Genomic DNA, 22,270 nt, shown 5'->3' with positions numbered 1-22,270 from the left:
TTTCGCCGGAACGTTACAATTCTAACCAGTTGCTATGATGTGTTATCTTCCAAGTGTTCTTCTGTTGTGCTTGTCGAAAAGTAGATGGTAAAATTCAATTCCGTTCGGCAAAAAATGCAGCAGTTCATGTAACAAAACAGCTTAATTTTAATTTTCTTCGATAGCGCTTCATTCAAGACGCACCAAAGCCTACAGTTCGCCGGTCCAAACGCATAATTCGCCTTGTACCCGTCTTTTTACCAGGCAAACTATACGAGACTCATAACTTGACGCACCGATGTTTGTCCACATTGGTTTCATCAAAAACGGCCAATGCTAGACGCTAATCAAATGACACTCGGTATGACATTTCTTTCTTTTTATTTTCTATACAACGCAACCTAGAAAGCTTTCAAATATTAACAACCTCTTCCAAAAATTTCCTTCTACTGATACTTCTGCCATTAAACTTGGTAAATTGAGCATTAAACAATATTTACACTATGGTCTCTCTCATCTCGTGTGAAAAAGAAACATGCCCGCGCGAGAGCGAATAAAGACACCCTCCCCTCGAGTTTCCACGCGCGTTTTCCTTTTCGTTCAACGATCAACGACGAACAACAAGTACCAGTCCTAGGTTATACTAGTAATGGAAAAAATGAATCCCGCAGATAACGACATTACGGCTGAAGATGTCGGGCTACGCTTTCACTAGAGTAAATGTATCCGGATTGGAAACGTTAGTACAGCCCCATGGAGTATGAGGGTGGGAGAGGAAAAAAGAGCTTGGGTTCGTGCCATTACAATGAAACCAGGGAAAGGGGGCTTGGAACCCAGGGCGATCACGCGTCTTCCCGATTAGCTCAAATTTGACCGTGCTCCAAGGGAGACTGGAGACGAGGCTGTGTTTCCTCTTTAGTAAACGTAGTTCGAGATCAACAAATAGGCCATTTCCTCATTATAAAAGCGCGGTTTTGTGCAAAGCTTTTATTACGAAAATAAGTGTTCATATGCAAACAATACTAATTTTCACATAAAAAGCCTTGCACTAAGCCACTTAGCCTCGCTTTCGTGATGAGGTTCAAAGCAACTCAGGAATGGCCTTATCGCGGATATCTAAGCAAATGTTTCATCAGCATTCGACTAGAAACGAGACAAAATTGAAGGCTGCTTGAGTTGCGCTCAACGCGATCATGGAGATGACAAAATGTCTAAAGTCTGTACTCATTTACAGTCTAAACAAATAAGCAAACAACAGCTTCTGCAGTTCCGGTTTAACTAACTAAACACTGGATCCGCTAAATAACAACGCTCAGGTATAAATATAGAACTGAGAATTTCGTTGGTCGATAGTAGCGTTAATCTGATTGGCGTAGACCAAATACACCAAGACATACCTATGGCATATAGGCAAAATCACGCCTTTTCCAAAGTAACTAAATAACGTTTTTCACGTTCACTTTCTTGTGTTCCGAATGGTTTTGATTAAAACAAAGAAAACCAAAAAAAATCCACCCTAATTTGAGCTAAAATACAACATTCGAAATAGCAGAACTTGTACAACCGAAACCGTAGCATTGTTTGTTTGTTTGTTTGTTTGGCTTGAGCATCAAGCGCCTTCTTGTAGATTGAACGAGTTCTAGCAAACGAAATTGTCATGGTACATTCATATATAACTACAGCTTATCAAAATTTTTCAACGTCTTACTTAGTGTTCACATACACAATATGTGACATTCAATTAGCTCGGCTCTAAACCGTTCAGCTCTATTTACAAGGTAATAAATATATTCATGTGTGACCACGGACAGTCTTAGACCAGCTCCAGAACCTGTAAAAGGACGAGACACCAGTCACGACAAATTGAGTAGTAAAACGGTGCCATAAAATGGTTGACGAGGGCAAAAGAAAAAAACACAAACACACACGAAAACAAACAAATAAACAAGAAAGATAAACAAGCAAGAAACAATCCAACAAATTCACAGACATCTTTTTTGCAAAACGCTCAAGCCACACAATACACAACAAATTATAAACGCCTTCAATACTAACACCAAGCTCATCTGATATAAGATGAGTTCCGTTAACCTTGGATGCCTTACATCCCTAAAGACCCACTGGACTCGGCTTTAAGTAGTATAGCAAGTAGATACGTACCTTTATAGTCCCTTGACTGTTAGCAGCCACAACAACATTGGAGCCCTGTTTAAACAGGATAGAGATTAGTATTACTCACCCGGATTAAGTTCTCTTGACAAAAAACAAACAAACAAACAAACAAACAAACAGGTTGTTGATTCACAGTTTGTAGAATCTCGATAACTCGAACCGTCAAGGTAAGCTGCCAAAACCGTAATATCAAGATGAATATTCGCCTGACTATTCTGCATATATTTCTTATGGCACCAACTGGAAGAATTTGTTTGAACATCAGGCCATTTTATCTTTGCAGTAGTATTGTAAGGATGGTAAAACTGCTTTCAGTTCGAGTTAGTCTAGACTACAAAACAGTCGTTTTTTTTTTCTTTGTTAGTCGTACGAACGTGCGGGGTCTATAAAAGAAGTCTGGCCGGAGCGAGCGAGGAAATGGATACTGGAGAGATGTGCTACGAGAGCGCGATCTTCCCACGCGAGAGTCCACGTATTCGGCGCCTCGAGCATCGTAAGTTCGCGTTTGGGCGATTCGTTAGTAAAAAGAGTAAATGTTGATGTGGTAGAAGCTAATGGGGATACAAGGGAAGAGCTTGCATTGTAAAAGCAGATACAGCGCCATTGTTTTGGACAGATAGGAACACTCCTGGAATTTCATGGCAAGTGTTGGGGCCAAGACGATTAGCGTGAACTGAAATTACCTCTTCTAGGAATTAGCTACTTTGGCATCGAAATTTCAGAAACCGAGGGAGCGCGAGGAAGTGTTTACAAACGCAAGAATAATAGGGTTTTACTCACAGTTCTCCAGCAAACCGCGCTCACAAATTCATTTGCATCATCTTCCTTCTTATCTTTCTCCTACAAAATTAAGCCAAATGATGAGAGAAATGTGAAACCATGAACCGAGTACAGCAACACCTGGTCTGACTTCACGAAAAAAGGGAAAAAAACGAAAACAAACAAACAACAACAAACGAAACAAGCCAAAACAAATAACACTGACCCCCAAAAATTTAACAACTGTTCGAAAATAATGTAGTGAATTCACAGAGCTAAAACACATAGCTCCTCCGTTTGACTAATACGTGAAGGCATTAGCACAACCAAAGCACCAACAAAGGGCCTGTTTCTTATCGCCGGGCTATGCCATGCCCTACTAACGTAGAACGGCAAAACATCCCAGTATCTATATGACAAATACACGAGCGGAAGTTACCCTTGAGTCTGTTAGTTTCCTTGCCAAAAGGCTTTGAATTTTGAGCTTAACTCACCAAAACACTTCTTACGGTGTCAAATTTGAAAGTGAGCAGCTGTTTTGACAGGCCTTTGTAGTACAAGTACAGCGAGTTGTTTTCACTTCCTGTGAAACAAAACCAAACAAAAAAAACTTAATTACGTGCTCTAGTTATTCCTAAGCCATGTCCATGTTTACCTCGCCGAGCAATGACAATGATGACGATGATGATGATGATGACGATGCTTACGATGACGATGCTGATGATGATACCAGCGGTTCCCATCAGAAAGGTTTCAATACCTTCCCGTATTATCTATGGCTTGCAACAGAGAAATTTTCATCAAAGTTTATCACATGCAATTCCAACAGGCATCAGACGTCCCGCGGCAAGACAGCGAATACATTCTTCTGAGTGTTTTATTGAAGTATTTTGAGACAAACTTACCACAGGCGACGTAATCTCCATTGGAAGCCAGCCCAACAAAGTTCTTTTCATTAATGTGTCCTTTAAAGGTTCGAAGACAGTGCGGCTTACTGATGTTCCACAGTTTCAACTGACTGTCTGTTGATCTGTTATAAAAAGGGAAGCTTTCATTCAGGTTTTTAAATAAAATGCTTAAAACACACTACGATGTTTGTTTTGAATGTCGCATGCCGACCTAAAGCAGTTGCAATTAAGAAAGCCTGAAAACGGGATTCGAACCCATGACCTCTGCGATGCCGGTGCAGCGCTCTACCGACTGAGCTATCAAGCCAACTGGGAGCTGGTTATTTTATCAATTCGTAACAACAGAAGTGTATGAAGTCTCTAATATAAGTGAACTGTGGATGAAAGATTTCACACATGAAGGGAACTATAAAGTTACTGTAAGATCTGCCACTTAGCTTGCAAGCAAGCTCTCTATTAGAGTCAGCTGCGAGAGGACTGAGGCAGGAGCCAATCCTCTCGCGGCTGACCAATAGAGAGCTTGTTAATAATAATAATAATAATAATAATAATAATAATAATAATAATAATAATAATAATAATGACAATCTTTAATGAGGAAACTTTTTCACTAAAAAGTGGTTTACAAAAAGGACCTCGAAAATTGTTCGCAGGCTGTCTGCTACCATGCGCGCTGATTTTGCAAATTGGCTGCGTACAGTGTATAATGACACTAAAAATAGACTTACGCAGACACGATTTCTTCAGTGTTGATAAATTTTGTGTATGACACAGCTTTCCTGTGGCCTTTGAATACTGTTATTGGCTTGGTTGTGTTCCGTAAGTCATAATAATGCACACAGTGATCTGTTGACGAAAAGAAACAAACGTACGATGCAAATTAGTTCTACAGAGAAGAACAAGGAATAAACCACTCATCTACTGTTAAGATTCGATTTCGCGCAGACTCTCTTGTGCCTATTTTTTAAAAAACAAATAACCACTCCGACTACAATAAACGTTCCTTCCTTCACCTTTAGAAATGCTTCAGTCAGCATTTGAGAAGATTGTATTTTAATCCAATACTACAAAAATTGGTTTTCAAAATCATGGTCCGCTCATTGTGTGCCACTGGAGCTGGGATTGGACATTGTCTAATAAACCCTTCTCCAAAATGGCGGCCGAAAATTCAAACAAGTTAAAGTTAAAAACGTATACCAGCACTAGAGAGAGCACTTTCACTTTAGTAACCCTGCAGAGTTTCCGCATATCAGGTGTAATATCAGCTGAGAAAATATAAGTTGAAAAATGAAAAATTTACAGACGTTTGTATCACTGGGGATATGACGTATACCCCCAGTCGTACAAACGTCTGTAAATTTGTCAAATTTCATCTTACATTTCCTAAGGTGATATAACACGTAATATGCTGAAACTTTGCGAGGTTACTAAAGTAAAGGTGCTCTTTCCAGTGCTGGTATCAGTTTTTTCATTTAGTTCAATTTTAACTCATTCAAATCTGTAGCCTCCATTTTCGAGAAGGGTCTAATTTTGGCCACACCCTGTTCGATGACTGACTGCTGTTGGCAGCTATGCTGCGTGATACATTGAATCAATAGGCTAGTTGTGGACTACGGGTAGTCCCTTATTAAACATGCGAACTCGCGCGAAATTTGCCTCCCGCGAGGAGACGCGCCGTGTTTCCTCGCAGGAGGCAATTTTCGCGCGCGCGGGCGTGTTTCCCTTGCTTTGCTACTCAGATGCAAACATTCATACCTGCTGAGCCAAAGGATAAGTGGTATCTACTCTCTGGGTTGAATTTGACACAGCAAACATTAGCTTTAGCTTCCAAACAAGCCACAGAGTGCTCCATATCTGTTGACCACAGCTTGACTGAAACAAAATAAGTTGGGAAAACAAATATGACGAGTGTGCATTCACCCATTACATTGGAAAAAAACTACTAACGTGGAATGCACCTCCTCTTCCAATGAAGATGAGAACTTTAAAGCTAAAGTGCTGTTTATGTTAATTTTTACATTAATTCTTTGATGTTATCCGCAAATAGCTAGCGAGCAAGTCGAGGCGAGTAGCGAAACGAAACTTGATAAGAAGCGTCCACAGCGGAGCAAAATTTCACACGTCCAATCTGTTTAAACGCGCGCGCCAACTGCGCACAAACACATGGGTTGCAATGAAGTGATACACTTCGTTGATTTATGCAACAGGAATTGGAACTTTTACTGTTTACTTTCAAGATCCATTATTACCTTTTGCATCATCAGATCCTGAAGCTAAGAGTTTTGGATCAACATGATTAAAATCCACGCTCCAACACCTTTTCTCGTGTTCCTACATGAACAGAACACATTACTCATTACTTTAAGGTAAATATTCCGTTGGACCTCAAAACGTCTGACAAATGTCTATAGACATCTTTATAATAAAGGAACATGCACGTCATTACAAAAAAAAAAAAAATTAAAGAAAACAGAAAGAAAGAAGAATAATAACACTGAAATTTGACACCGATGGCAAAGTACAATACTTTAAAGTCCAACATAATTACACTTTCATCATTCCTACATGTACTTCCAACCATTTTGAATTTCTTGAAAGAAATTTTAGGAAATGCTTTTTGTTGAGATGATCATCGTAACTGTCGTTGCCACTGTCGTCTTTGTCATCACCATCATCATATAAGTTTTACCTGAAAAGATCTTGTTTTTGATCCCGTGAAAGCATCCCAGAGTGTAACAGTGCCTTCATAGTCACTGCTGGCCAGTAAACCTTTGTGATATGAACTCCAACAGATTGAGCTGCAACAGAAAACGAATACTGAGAATTACACGGGATGAAATAGTCTTTGCACTACTGGTGTTTGCAACTACTGAAGCAACAATCTTTCTAAATTCTAATTTCAGAGTTTTTCTAAACTTGTTTTTAAAGAAATGTACTCAACAAACTTTAAAGTCAGAACCACCAGACATTACAAGAGGAGGGAAAAGCTTAATAGCTTTCACTGTCTTATAATATGGTGACGATTTACATTTCAACCTTGGACTCAAAACAAAGTTTTAAAAACTACCTTCTACAACAACACAATAAACTGTACCATAACAAAAACCAAAAAATCTATTTTGTGTAAGTTTTTATTCAATGGTGACAGCTAGCGATTTTATTAACAAACCCATGCAGAAGAACCTTATAACTGCAAAATTTGGCTCCATTTCATCTCACCTAATTTTTGAATTGCAAACCATTTCATTGACAGGACAGTGAATATCCACCACATCCCTGATCACTGTACCATATTCAAAAACCTGAAGTTGACAAAACAAACACACAAAAGATCAGAAGAGATTTGATTGTGTAAAATTCAATTTAAATTTGAAGGTTATTGGCTTCTCTACTAAAAAGCTTACAAAACTCGCCAGTGATTGCATGAGTCAGGCCACTCTTGGTTGACCCGCTACTTATGGAGTCTAACACAGACATGGAACTTGTTAGTACACTGTACCTTTATTTTCTTAGTGACACCAGCAATTGCAAAGTAGTCAAAATCACGGTCAAATTCAATGCTGTGAAGAGCAAAATGAAACAAAACAACATTATGAGAGAAACAGAGGTTTGATATAAGCCATACTTTAACCAATACATAAACATTTTTTTCAAAGGTTGCATGAGAACACTTCTTCATTTTGTTTCACTTGACAACATTTCTTTAAACATATGCACAACTTTATTTTAAAACGCTTGTTGCAAACAAATAAATCTGGTTCCATGTGGAATGTTTACAATACTGAATAGTTCTAAGTGATACATGTAGGTACAAATATTACAAATAAATGCAAGCATGTTTAAATTACAGCATATTTAATTACACAACAAAAAGATAGACTACTGCAATACAGTTAATTACATTACACTACACTACAAATTTACATTAATTAGTTTCATCCAAGTTGTCATTTCACTTATCATAAGTTCTGATATATTCACTTTTCACTTTATTGTTTACACTACATACATTATTCCCACTTGCAGTACTTTTGCCTTGCCAATCATGTTGACCGGTCACATTCAATCATATTGGAGATGAGATAAATTAAAATTTCCATGCTGTTCAGTTGTTTCAGTTGTTATCAGTATGTAGAGAGTTGCTGTGTATTGCGGAACTTTGATCTGAAATCCTGGGTGAAATGTAGCTAGAACCATTGTTTACAATTCGCACATTGAAACAGACATCAGGGTTCACGCACTTCCAGTCACAAAATTAAAAATAATTTCACCTTTATTCCCTCCCTCCTTAGTCCTTTGAGCCCCCAGTGGGGCATAGGGTCGCACCTTTATTAGTTAGTTTATTTTAATACACATAAGCTTATTTTCATTTCGTCGCTGTAATGTATTTTTATTGTTGACTATGAGTGCTTTTAAGTGCTATAAGCTCTAAGCAACGCCTTTTTTGGGGAAATATATAATGCCATTTTTGCTTCATGGGCCCCTGTTATAAGAGTTATTCATGTTATAAATTTGACCAGCCAGAAACGATACCTGACCAAGCTAAAATGAATTTGGCCAGTCATCATGTGTGGAGACTCTCTGGAAATTATTTCGAGCCCTGCAACTTGAGAAGGTTTTCATGTTGCTTGACTATTTCTGCTGTTAAATTACCCGTATTTCAAGCAGCTTGTATTAATGACAATCCCAAGGAAATTATTTATTAATTGAGTTTTCCCTGCATAACTTTTCCTCAAAAACTCCTTTCTTAATAAGAGCAAGACTTCATTTTAAACTGACCTTGACACAATACTAGATCCACTGTAAATATCACTGGCATAACTAAGTGTAGCCAGGCAGCGGAAACCGCTGAACTTTGTAAACTTGGCAAGACTGTCAGTGAAATAATCCAGGGCATCTGATGTTCCAGCATCACCTAACACCAAATAATAATTATTATTAGAAGAAGAAAAAAATGTGTAGTTTTTTTGTAACCATTTTCTTTTAGCCCCAATAGCGATCAGCATCTTCTTTCTCCTTACAATATCACTACTTAATCAAACATGAAAGTCATGAGAATACAGGAAATGATCAGCAAGGTTTAAATGCCTTGAAGTGTAAGCACATTCTCCCCACTAGCACAATAGGAAATACATGGAGAACAGTTCGGAGAATTGACATTTTGATATCAAGGCTATAAGAGTTAATTTGTCACTGAAAGGCACAATACATGTCTGGACCCTCAAGAGCATCATTGAAACATTAAACTTAAGAATGTCCACACACTTACTTGGCAAGTCTCCTTGTCTGATAGAAAAGTAACATCTTTCAAGGTCATCAAAGTGCTGGTGAATCCTTTTTCTCCTTGAAGCCAGACTAGTGCTGCACAAGAGATGCTTTGCTCCCTGTAACAAACAGAAAACAAATAAATACACCTATATCATTACTGCAATCACAGTTTCTCTGCTATTAAAAATGATTAGAGGCACTTTAACTTGTAAGCAACCATACTGTAAGATCACTGTACCAGTGTGCTAGCTTCTCTTTGTAAGCACTCTACAGATGTTGGTAGAGTCACTGCATTGTGTACTTACATGCTGGCTTCCATTGAAGCCATCTTGAGCTGCTTCTGTATGATCACATGAATCATCATGACTGAAAACAAGCACAAAAAATACTGCAGTACACTGTATATCCTATCTAGTAATATATACTACCCCCAAAATACTTACTCTAAACTCTAGACAACTTTAAATGTATTACTTGCTAAACAGGGTAATTTGTTTGAGAAGAAATCAAGTGATAATTTATATATTTTTCCTATGTACTTAAACAGATTTTAATTTGCAATGCATTATACAGCTGTAGGACAATTTCAAATCAAAGACCAGTAACATGTTTCTGTTGTCAAATCAAAACAAACAGGAAATGGAGCAACAAAACCACTGTTTTGTTTACGGTTTTAAAAGCAAGTGGGGAAGAGCTTCATAAAATCACCAGTTTTTGACTAAAATAATGTTAGTCCAAAGCATCGGATACTAACTTTACTTTAATATTTTTGAAATTTAAGGCCGCCCTGAGCTCCTCCTTACAAATGCTTTTAAACTTTGCAGAAACATTGCATCTGAACATACCAATTCCATTTTTGAGTAATGACTATTTAAAGGTTATACTGTTACTATGGTAACATATTATGTCAAGGAAAGCACCAACACTTGTTCACCAATGATTAGGCATTTGTTTGACACGATTATCGTTGCATCAATTGATAAAGAGTGGTAGTATTGATTCATCAAAGTACTTGTACTGGAAAGTGATGGAAACCAGTGTCAGCCACCTAAAATAATGGTACATGTAGTTACCTAGTTGAAGGTTCTACATCAGATCCTACTGCCATTGGTGCAGTTTTGGCTGTGGGAGTTGTAGGTACAGCATGGTCCTGCAACAAGCCAATGCATCAACCTCCTTAACTAGTACAGGGCTATTTTAATTTAACTACAGCTCTCTTTCTGTCCATTATTTGAACAGTTTGTCACCACTTAAAATAACTTTCAAAATAATTGAAACAGCATGTCATTCTACCTTTAATGATTCAGGCCTACAGAGGTGTTTCGTGGTGTTAATAGATGTAGATCAAGACTTACATTACAGTGAATTGCCATGACATTCTCCATGTGTAAACATTAGAAACTATTCCAGATTTATTTCCTAGTTCATTCACAACAATACATTTCTATCTGAGTGTTATGTCCACAATAATTCAAGACTGTTTAATTAAATCGCCATCACAACAGTTCTTGGGGTTATTGTTTTATCAACAGAAATCATTGTAATTTAAATTGTTCCAGTAAAACCAATAATCTACACTGTAGGACGCTGTAGGAGCCACGTAGGAGGAGCTGTAGGAGCCACTCACTAAAAAATCACTTACAATAGGGTTTGTTCGCACATGGCTCATTATAAATGCTAGTTAAAGAATTCTGTGCATGCATTCATATTTGGAGTGTTTTATCAATACAGCAGATACATTGCATCTCACTTGCTTGTAAACGGGTCTCTGTAAAACGAAGACCGGATGGCGGCGGATGGCGGATGGCGGATGGCGGATGATAAAATGCGGATAATAAAATGCGGATAGAAAAATGCGGATAATAAAATGCAGATGACAAAAAAATTAAAATAATAAATAAATTGATTGATTAATTAATTAATCACAAATTTCCCACATTTTTTCTTTATGTATCGTCTGATCCGAAAAAAAGAAAGCACTTTCATCGAAGAAGAAGTACTTTTTGATCGGGATCCATACTTTTCAACTTAACATCACCACTACAGTTCTTTTTCCCCCCATTTTTATTAGTAACTAACATTTAACAAAGAAAACTACACTACTACCACTGCAGTACTTGATCGACACACCACCCTACCCTAAATAGTTGTCAATTTTGCACCGAGCGTTTGTACGTGCACGGCACCTGTACGTAGAAAGGCTTGTTTAATAGCGTACGTAATAGCTCGAGTGAATGAACCGCGCACCTGGGTTAACCGATGTCTGAGTTGCCGGAATACCAGCCAACTTTTGTTTGGAAGAGGTGAGTTAGGTTAATGAATTGATTAAACTCAATCGATCTTCAACCTTTTTTTAAAGTCAGGCAATTTTTGTTAACCTTTTTTGTGTTCACTCTACATGTATGGTGAAAATGCTGGTCCAGCCCACGATGGTAGGGATTATTTATAGCTTTTGGGTTTTACAGTCAACCCAGGTCACGCGTGAACTATATTTTTGAAATTTGAACGGAGTTTTGAAATTTACATGTCATTTTAATTGAATATTTCAAGAATAACAATTGTTTCCCAAGTATTTTGAATCTTTTTTTCAGTTAATGCGTCTTTTTCGGAACGATTTCCAGAGAAATGTCCAACATTCCATTCACACGTCGGATATTACAAAGAGAAATTCGAATGTTCATTTCATTCTTGGAAATACTTTTCACGCGTGACCTGGGTTGACTGTAATGCATGTTACAAAATTGCGATAGTAGCATTTTAGTTGTAGCTTTGTCCAATGTCTTCCGGCTTCTGTCGAGGTAAATCTTATTGTCATTGTTTTACACGGCCACCGAAGGCTTAGCTTACCCCTAGACCCGCACGTAGACAGTATATCGTAAGCAAAATAACTTACTTGATTTGCCGGTTAGTTCATTTTTAAACTACATCAAATATTAACTAATTAAACATTGATTTGTGTTATGAGCTAAAGGTTCTTGTATTGCTTGAAACGCGAGCGAGATATTTCCGTTAAATCGATTTTAAGCGGCGTAAAAACAGCTTTCAGATGTACCCTCGCCTCAAGTCAAGCAAAGCGGTTACAAAAATTTGTTCCGGCTATTTCCTAGTGCAACTTCATAACATATAACAAACGGTCAAGCCACAGCGTAAGTCTTTCGGCATGAATCAGTACTTAATTTTCACTTAATTTTTACATAATTTTCTAAAAGAAATTTGGCGTAAGAAATTGTTTATTTATTTATTTATTTATTTATTTATTTATTTCTTATTTATTTTTTTTTTGTCATCCGCATTTTTCCATCCGCATTTTATTATCTGCATTTTGTCATCCGCATTTTATCATCCGCCGTCCGCCATCCGCCATCCGCCGCCATCCGGTCTGCGTTTTACAGAGACCCCTTGTAAACACTTGTGTTGACTGCTTTTGATAAAAGTGATAACATATGTATATGATACAAAAACGAAAGTGACAACCAACTGCAACCTTAAAAGTGCAAGGAAAATAGAAGTTTTACCATTTCTTGAATGGATGCTTTCAGAGCTTGCATCTGTGTTAAATAAAATGTAATTTTGCACACGCATTCGCTTGTGGATGTTTTTGCATCACATGCGAGACCCAGCCCTAAATCAGTTTTTCAACCAAAGACAAATACCCTGTAGAAAGAAGAAGATCAGCCAGGTGTTACATGCTGTACATACCACGTCACTAACCATGAGACGCTCAGCTCCAGGAAGTGTCAAAGGAACTGGCATTGGATATTGCCGATTATGAGATGCTATCATCTCCATTACTCTCTTCATGTCTTCATCAATGAGTTTCACTTCTCTTGTCAGTTGATCAAGTTGCTAGAAAGAAAAAGAAGATACCGGTAATAATATTATTACACTTCTCCATGTACATGCATTCAATTTGACTTCAGTTGGTGATGGTTACTAAAGAATTTAAATGCAGTAAAGTATTGAATGCAGTAAAATAATGTTGAGAGAGAGGTTATTGTTGTTATCATGGTAGATACAATAACAATAAGTGTACTATCGTTTGTCTCGGGGTCAAGGAAGCTATCCACATAAGACTTCACCCTAATAGCATCAACAGGGACAGCGGAATTAAAATTCCCGAAATGTGGATGCCCATGATCAAGAAAAAAAACAGGAGGGTACAAGAATGGACCGCTGAGGGAGCAACTTCTCACTGGAACAGTGAGGATCAAAATGCACCAATCAAAGCTGACCATCGTGGTATAAATGGTGCCATGTGACCAGTCGACCTCATGGCCTGATGAAGACTAGCAGTAAGCAGTCGAAACGTCGCGATTTCAATCTCAAAAGTGACTACATCATGAGACAAACGATAAATAAAATAATGCACTTATTGTTAATGATAATAATCTTTTTAGGGGATGCCAACTTCACTAAGGTCCTCTAAGACTAAAACAATTAACAAAAATAATAATTTACATGATAAAAGTTAAATAAAAATAGAAGTACATCAAAAGAAAAAGTGAAAGAATAAAGAATCTACAATTACTGAATTACATTAATATATTGACATACATAATTATGAGATTTATAACAAAACAAGTATGTAATAAAGGAAATACAAGGAATTCACTATTTAAGGTAATTTTAAAAATAACTTTGGGAAGGCTTTGTTTAAGGCTGGATAAAGTGGCGGCTCCCCTAAGTGATAGATCAAAGGAGTTCCACTCATTAATAATAATATAAAAATTAAATTATTCAAATTAAATTATTTAATTTGTTATCATTTTGTCTCACAAAGTTGCCTTTGAAAGTATAATGAATGCCTACAACTTCTAGCTTCTAGCATCATGTGATGAAGTTGACTTCAGAACACGAGGAAGACTAGCCGGCACCATTGAAAATAGATCACAATCCACATCTTCAGTGATTAAATGTCTTGAATCATGAGGCAAACATAACGATACACTTTTAAAAAATGAAATGATACAACACTCTGCTAATTAAAAGTGTTCCATAAAATATTAATAATAACCTCTTGTTTGTGGCGTTTAACTTGTGAAAGAAAATCCTTTAGAAGCTCATGCTGCACAGCTTGGCTATCCTGATTAGACAATGGATTAACAATTAATTAAAGAGTAAAACAGATCATGCTATTTCAGGAAACCAACTGTATAATATAAAATACAATTAAGGAAAAAAAAAACAATACCCAAAGTGTTTCCTCAGGTTAAAGGATGACATTGATACCATGAAAGGTCCATGGCTCCCAGGACATAAATATTGTTAAATCTAAAAATATCCAATTGTACCTCCTTGATACTTTAAACTCTGAGTAAACCTCCCCTTACAAAATAAGCTAACTGGTACCCTCCCCCCCCCTGCCTCCCTCCTCCCCCACCCCCACATTCCAGGCAATAGCTGCTAGGAGAATTATCTAGTAAGTACATGTAGTAACTTCACTTACTGCTTCCAGCTTTTGTTTCTTTTGTGTCAAAACATCCAACAAGTAATTTACATCTGGCAGAGTAAAGAAAGAATTAAGCAATTTAGTCACACATGATTAAAAGTCAATTTCTTTGCTATACATGTAGGTTGTTCAAAGTCTAACGCCTCCAGGATTGTGACAATAGACCAGACCCCCATCGTTGGTTGGCAACAGACACCCACGTGTATTTAAATAGCTACTATCCTGCTGTGTGACAATATTGTGAATGTGCATGCAATATTTTGTAAGTCACACCACCTACTAACTTCACACCCACCCACCCCCATATTCAAAGGGAAAATATTAAGTTTTCCAATCTGCAGCTATTGTCTACAAACAAGGAAATGTCCAAAAACAGTACAATATCATTGCGTTAAATTATCAAGATTAGCGTAAAAACATTCTAGACATGTTTAGTCAGTCTTGGTTATGGCTGAATGATTCCATCATTCAGAAATGAAATATTGTGAGCACATGTAATCATTTTGAGTGGAAAACTGCAGCCACTTTTAATTTATATTATATTGGCTTAGTAACAACTGCTCATCTAATTAAATTGCTCTTCTTGCATACAATCTTTGCAACAGTTCATCATATTTCCTACATGCCTTATTCTGCCCACATCTGTAGCTACTGGTATGCATAATTTACAGAGTTTTTTCCCAGGTCATAGTCAGAAGCTTGACTTTGAAGGTCGCATAGCAATGAAATTGATCATATTTATTTAAGTTGCATGAAATTAGCAAGCTTTCATTTTAACCTGTTACATACATGTATACCCCCACAAGGTCAAGCTAAACTTGCAAAAAGATGATTGAATCTGACAGTAACTTGCACCTCTACATGTATTAACTTGAACTTCTCAACTTATTGCACACCTGCAAATACACTTTCCAACGCTTTGCTCTATTACAGTATTTAGCATTCAATAGCTCAAACTACTGATGTCTTGAATAAGTTTGTGTTCCTATGATGACTACAGTTTACAGGATTTAATTCTTACTTGTCATTGAATGCAACAGCTTTCATTCCAATGGCATCACTTGAATATTATTTTCATCCATAGACTCAAAACTTTTAAAGAACCAGCTCTTACAACTCAAGTTTCAACACTGAGTAAAGGTTTAAATGAAGGTGAACTGTTGTCAATAATGAAAGGAACGTTCTAAACTTCAGGCACTACATTTGAAAATCATCAGATTTAAATTGTATCAACATGCCTTTCAAAATGTGCTAATTAATATGTTCACTTGGTGCTTTCCTGCCTACATTTGATTTTGTTTTATTCCTACTGTTATATTACTACATGTACCTAGGACATGCACCACCACAAATTATGTTGACAGTATTACACCCCTGGCAAAAATGAAGGTCAGTTATTTGAGGCTTATGTGAAGCCTCTAGCATAGTATTGTTTCCTTACACATACAGTAGCATAGCATTGCACATAGCACAGCGTTGTTCCCTTACACAGGAAACGTTGCTCTACAATGTATATTGTCTCGGTTCACCCAGATGTATAAATTCCAATCCACCAAGGAGTAGCAATACAGTGTATGTCTAGTTGCTTTGCTTTGCGTAAATTAAGGACGGTGCCTACTATTGTTATTGCGCATACGTTCTGCGCATCGCGAGATACTCGGGTTTCCTATGGGTAGTGCCTACTAACACAGAAATATTTTTGCGCGGTTTAAAACTATGCGGAGAAAGCAGAACTTGGCAAATGCTTTTGGTATCTCAAAAGGAAATCGGGGCTAACCATGCATTTTTCAGAGAAAATTAAGCTTCAATTTAGGAAAAAATCCCATACATTGCTTTATATTTTGGCGTTTTTTAGAGATATCGTTGCTTAATTATCTATGAAAAATGCGTGGTTACTCCCAAATTTCTTTTTGGATTGCAATAGGCCTTGCTAAGATCTGCTTTTCCCGCATAGTCATAAACCGCACAAAAATACTTCGGTATTAGTAGGCACCGTCCTTAAATTGTGTAAAGGACGGTGCCTTCTTATACACAATTCTTTTTTCCAGTTTATGGCTATGTGGGAAACTTAAATCTTATCAATGAGGGCTATTGGCATTCAGAAAGAAACTTGGGGGGAGACCGTGTATTATTCTGGGATAAAGGCTTTAAAAAAATACCTAAAAATGAATATATTTTTTTCCAAATTAGAGCTAAACTATTCCAAATTTAACTATCCCTTATTTTCTTTTTGTATTCCCATAACCCATGGTAAGTTCTGCTTTAACCCGTATACATGTAGTCATAAACTGTGCAAAATATCTTTGTTTTAGTAGGTAAAACCCTTAATAAATCAGAGTTTCTCCTTCCACCCTGAGATGCGTAGAACGTATGTGCAGCAGCAAGAGGAAGCACCATCTTTTAACCCTTTAACCTCTAATATCAAAGTACAAATTCTTCTATCTTGTTTCCATACTATTCTTATAAAAGTACTGGCATGTACTGCCCGATGTTTAGTGATAACCACAATCTACTGGTAATGACATGTAAACTAAAAAGGAGTTATACATTGTAAATATATTCAAAACTTATACCTGCTAAATCCCACTCATGTTCACTTGACAGAATCTCCTGAAGCCCACTCACTGAAACCTGCAGCTTTCAAGGGAAGAAATTTTTATCAAAGATACTGTATGTTTTTATGCCTGACAGTAAACTGCTGAGTAATAATGCTGACACAAGCATTAACGAATCCACAAGATGTATAGATGTGCCTTGACGCCCTATCACAAATATTGTGTAAAAAAGTAAAAATTTGGGGAAGAGAGAGATACAGGGGGAGGGGGGGAACTCTGTTCTGTTAATCAAACAGATAGTTTGCACTACCGGTGATGACATGAAAGATTCTTTGCTCTCATAGGCAACAGGAACTATTTAAAAAAAGGGAAAGGGAATATGACAACCCTATATTTAGTTGTAGACAGAAAATCAATAATTTATCACAGCTATTTTCTGCAATTTTTAGCTAGCATGATGCCTGTGTGAGGGTGGGTACAGGTTCAATATAAATACAATATAATTTACCTTACAAGGGAGATCAATATTTTTTGGAAAATTCACAACAACTGAACATTCAAGAAAAAAACGGTGTGTAGGTGTAGACAACCTGTAGGCCTTAAGCCAGAAGTGAAAATTAGCATATCCAATTAAGAGACATGTTTCTACATGTATTAACATTATTAAAAGATTATTAGATGGAATTTATTGGACACCCTTTTGGTCATAATGTTGCTTGAACAACCGGGCCGGGGTTTTTTCTTGGCAGATGCAATCACTGTCAGTAATGTTCCTTAATTTAAGCTGCCATATAAATTACAGTTTGTATGTGTCATATTGTTTATCAACTCCCACTTGTAAGGGCTAGCTGTTATTCAAATGTGTAAAATGCAAATTAACCCTACCCCAAGCTACAAATAAAAACAATTTTAGAAGACAAGCTTCTGATGATAGAAATTTGAACTAACCAAAAACAGACTGACATTGAAAAAAAAAATGTCCTTGTTTGTAAAACTGGACAAGTAAAAGTGCAAATCTAAGGCCTCTTAGTTTGCAGTTCAGGAGGAGAGAATTCTAGCACTGGGCTGTCATGGTCAGGTAAGATGCTTGCTGCTGTTTAATTAATTTCCTTGCATGAATATGTTTTGATAATTGCATGTGTCTTATCCTCTGCAGATATAGAGCTACATGTGCAATCCATACAATATTTCTAAATAAATATGCTTCACATCGCCCTCCTTGCACCTTGACAAAGCTTTCATAAATGAGATATATGTGAAGGCAGGAACACCCTCAATAAAATTCTCAAATTTTGTCTAGAAGTGGGTGCCCATAACAATGGCTTCAAGCAACCTGATCAGTTAAATCTTTATCATGAATCCTCCTAAGATCCTCAACTCTTTTGATCGAACTCTGTCAAAAGGCACTTTGATTAGCAGCATGCATCTTTGCTGCGCTGCACAGGAAAGGTAGCAGAACCCAATGCCAGACGGCAGCTAAAAAAAAGTGCTAATTTTGGCATTTACTTTACCTGGGAATCTGGAGCCATTTTACTCTTTTTCTGGCCAGTCCTCTCCTTAACCTTCTGCACAAGTTCATTCACTACATCCATAAAAATAACAACAAACTTAGCACAAAACAAAATACAGTGAAGTTGGAGATGAACAAGCCTTTAACAAGCACTGATCAATGAATGCAGCCACTACTAAATTCAAAGGTTGTTGTGAATAAAGCAATTGGCAGCATTTTATAAACATATATGCACCTGGGTAGGTGGGCACAAATTAAGTTTGAATGCCTTTGTTTTAAAAGCTAGCCCACACACTACGTTGATGTGATATGCAGGTAAAAAAAATTAAAGCAATTTCAAAGTTAATGAACTATCATATGACCAACATGTACACCCACTCCTAACATCTGGTGCCATACAATTTGCATTAATTTGCATTTTCAAAAGGAGGTTGGCTTGGTTATTCTATGTGAAATATTAACGGTTTGTTGCCTTGCTATGACCTGAAAAAGCAAGACTACCAGAGCTAAAACAAAACTACATTGTAACATGAACTAGATCTAAAATTTGAATTTAGTTACATTTATTTAATCATTATTGAAAACAAAAAAATTAAAAAATGAATGTTCAGCACCACAGCAAAGAGCTGCTCATTACCTTTCATCTGAATGCCACAGTTTACACTCTAAAATTTCTTTCACAGACTCAAAGTTAGAACCATCTTGAAAAGCATTTTAGAACAGTGCTCAGGTATAATATCACTTTTAAATCACCTTCCATGAGAATACTTGAATTTAAGGATTTCATTCAGGGAGCTCAAAGCTATCATGCAGAGCAATGCTCACTACCTCAATGTTTATGTAAACCAACATGTTGCGTCTGCTTTTCGTCTCCAGCTAAAAGATACCTCGACACTGATCATGATAAACCCCAGCCATCAGAATGATAAAAGCCCCTTGGCATTAATAATATTATTGCTATTCAAATTAACCATCAACTAGCCTGTACACAGATTCCTCTTTTTTCCTTTCTGCATTTGACGAAGAACGTCTGCACCGGGGGTGGATTGAAACATCTGACAGCAAGTACGGGAGAGATTCCACCCTCCACAACTGGAAAAATTATGGTAGAATCTAAGAGGCCTCAGTACAATTTGCTAAAATGTTTGGTGACCTCAATATTAATCAACTGTGCACTTCCCCACTACTTTCTCCACACACGTTTTGGTTATACTAATGACAGCTTGTCATTACGTGATTTTGCCATTTTAATTTCTGTCCTAATAATAACATTATTATTGAACATGCAAATCAGTGACTTTAGGTGGGTGGTTAACTTTCAATTCAAATGAAATATTTTCAAATACCACAGTGTAAATTAATAACGGCCTTTGCAGTAGAGGTATAAAAACCACTTACAGAGAAAGTTAGGAAATATCTGATCAGGCTTGTCTATGATGTAGTTACATTTTGGACAGCGGTTACTTTCTTCAAGACTCCGAGTGATACACTGATAACTGCATAGTGAAAAACAAAACAAAAAACACAAAAGTCAAAACAATAATTTTGTCAAATATTATCACTTATTATAGTTAATTGTTAAACAGAAAGCTTTGCAATCTTTCAGGGAGGGCATTGGGGGAGGGGGGGGGGGGGTCTTAGACATTATATCTCTTGAGCGCTGTATATACCAAGTGATATGACTATGGTTCAACATCCATGCAGAATTGAATAAATCAGACTTGAAAGATAAAAGTCCAAGATACAGAACTTGTAACACAATACAACTTTAATTTAAAACTCATGCGCCAAGTACAATAATTACCAATATGTCCTTTGTAATATAGCAAACCTCACGACTCAAAGCCTTAACTTGCGGCACACAAGAACACTCACTTATCTGAAGTAATGCATGACCTGCGGTCAAGCATGAAACTTGCACATACAACAAAAGATTGGTGAAACAAGTGGTATGTTCAGTCTGACATCTGAATCAACCTGTTTTGCCATTACATGCATAACCATGATGTTATAGTGGAACCCCATTACTAGGATCACTCATGGGGCATGAAATTTTAGTCAGGTTTGGTTATTAAAGAGGTTGTTGTACCTAAGCAGGTAGTGCCAAAAGAAAACTTAGAGATGTATGTTTGTCTAATTGTGTTTCAGCAATACTGTCTTCAGTATCATATGTGCTTGTAAACACCAGTCAACTACAGCTGTAGGGTAAAATCAAATTCTCATAAGTATTAAAAAGGAAAGAGACCAAATAGAAAAAAACAAAGGATACCGTAACAGTAAATAAGGAAGTTTACTAAATTTAAAACTAGTCACAAATTTAGACAACTTTGACTTTTTTCTTGTCATTTCGTGTTTGCTATTGCTACTTAAGGAACCTTGCATTTAGAATGGTCGTATTAACAGGGTAAATTTAACAAAGACAATGACACATGTACAGTGGGGCACCAAAAGGTGTTTGTTGGACACACTGATGAGATGGTCAGATTAATAGTGCTTTCAGATAAGAAAGCTTTCATTTGAGTCACAAAAATAATAATAATAATAATAAACAATAAACGGGGTGGTCATGCATGAGAGTCGAAGTGCATGTGTCAACGCTTTATCCAGTTTTCTAGCAAAACTTGAAAGCAATCCATGCATGCACTAGGCTCTCTCTCACGCTTGTCACTGAAATTGATTGACAACGACCACTTGGCATTTTTTGTTTTCTAGTGGGCACACAAGCTGATTAATGGTGAGTTCGTGCTGGACTGGTACGAAAAAAATCACTGGAATGGATGACAGACATTTATTGCTGATTTCAATCACTTTCCACAGTAATCAAAATTTCTGGTGAATATCCCCAACGTGGACACTCCTGATGATTCTCACCAAATTATTGTTATGACAAAAAGGACTTAATTGGAGTGTGCTACTTTCCCTAAAAAGGTCTCTTGGGTTTGATCTCAAAGATGTCATGACCATGTCACAAGAGAAGTATTACAGTGTGACCACAACTAACTGTTACTGCTTAAAGATTACCATCAGGTTTGATGGACTAAATAATACTAACCGGATAAATTAAAGACAAAAATAATATAAGCTTAGCTCTGGAAGTAAAATTCAACAAGGAAAAAAGTCGAGGTGCAAAAAAAAGCAGGTAAATCCTCACCAGAATGTATGTCCACATTTCGTCATAAAAGCTTCATCGATGGTATCAAAACATATTGGACTGTAAAACAAAAGCACATTTTGCAACAGGAATTTTTAGCGCAGATCACGCAAAGCATGAGCATATTAACATATTTATTCGATCTAGCGACAGTGTTCTTTAAATTGCATTCACTGGTCCGTCCTCGATCATCAAAGTTGTAAACACGAAGAATTCTGCACTTACCAAACGAAATCACTGTTCTTGTCGCTGAAAGAATTCATGATGCCACCATAGACTGGAGGATGTGGTCTCTTTCGGCGGCGTCCCCCCCTCGTCTGACCGGACGAGGTCGAATTTGAGGACGACAGCTGCGACATTTTAGCTTAAATTCTAAACTTAGGAATAAGGAAAAGTTTAAAGTGAAGTATAGATAACATCTCCAAAGGCAAATTCAGCGTATATCAGGGCATTTTGAACGAATCACAAAGGAAAATATTCGTGCTCATTCCTCACAATGAATTTCACGTTAGTCAAATT

The 22,270-nt window shown here is 37.0% G+C and overlaps 1 protein-coding gene across 3 annotated transcripts; it reads right to left on the bottom strand.

Moving 5' to 3' along the window:
* Positions 1-343: 343 nt before the first annotated feature.
* On the bottom strand, positions 344-22,270 carry LOC146488290 (E3 ubiquitin-protein ligase COP1-like). 3 transcript variants are annotated; one of them, XM_085123009.1, is made up of 23 exons: positions 21,977-22,270; positions 21,752-21,811; positions 19,999-20,096; positions 18,602-18,672; positions 17,109-17,172; positions 14,533-14,585; positions 14,101-14,169; positions 12,786-12,932; positions 10,160-10,236; positions 9,392-9,452; positions 9,088-9,202; positions 8,598-8,733; positions 7,318-7,378; positions 7,038-7,120; positions 6,508-6,616; positions 6,068-6,149; positions 5,574-5,690; positions 4,547-4,664; positions 3,816-3,940; positions 3,405-3,493; positions 2,932-2,991; positions 2,140-2,184; positions 344-1,810 (listed from the first exon to the last, which is right to left on the bottom strand). In XM_085123009.1, exons 1-23 carry the CDS (start codon positions 22,108-22,110, stop codon positions 1,793-1,795), a joined length of 1,992 nt encoding a protein of 663 aa, XP_084979135.1. In that variant the 5' UTR covers positions 22,111-22,270; the 3' UTR covers positions 344-1,792. The 3 variants fall into 3 exon arrangements, with proteins under 3 accessions (XP_084979135.1, XP_084979152.1, XP_084979145.1); XM_085123026.1 differs by having other exon boundaries at positions 12,798-12,932; XM_085123019.1 differs by having other exon boundaries at positions 17,109-17,166.

The sequence above is a fragment of the Pavona decussata genome, unplaced genomic scaffold, assembly GCF_977016875.1.
Source record: "Pavona decussata unplaced genomic scaffold, jaPavDecu1.1 SCAFFOLD_11, whole genome shotgun sequence".
NCBI lineage: Eukaryota > Metazoa > Cnidaria > Anthozoa > Scleractinia > Agariciidae > Pavona > Pavona decussata.
The sequence above is the reverse complement of the archived record's forward strand: the minus strand, read 5'-3'. Positions and strand labels throughout refer to the sequence as shown.

Bases quoted from the DNA above. Each gene is read 5' to 3' on its own strand.
- LOC146488290 (XM_085123009.1), bottom strand. From the start codon at position 22,110: ATGTCGCAGCTGTCGTCCTCAAATTCGACCTCGTCCGGTCAGACGAGG. The intron at 14,586-17,108 runs GTATAAGTTTTG...TTACTCTGCCAG, and splicing joins ACATGAGTGGGATTTAGCAG to ATGTAAATTACTTGTTGGAT. The intron at 3,941-4,546 runs GTAAGTCTATTT...TTTTTATAACAG, and splicing joins ACTGAAGAAATCGTGTCTGC to ATCAACAGACAGTCAGTTGA.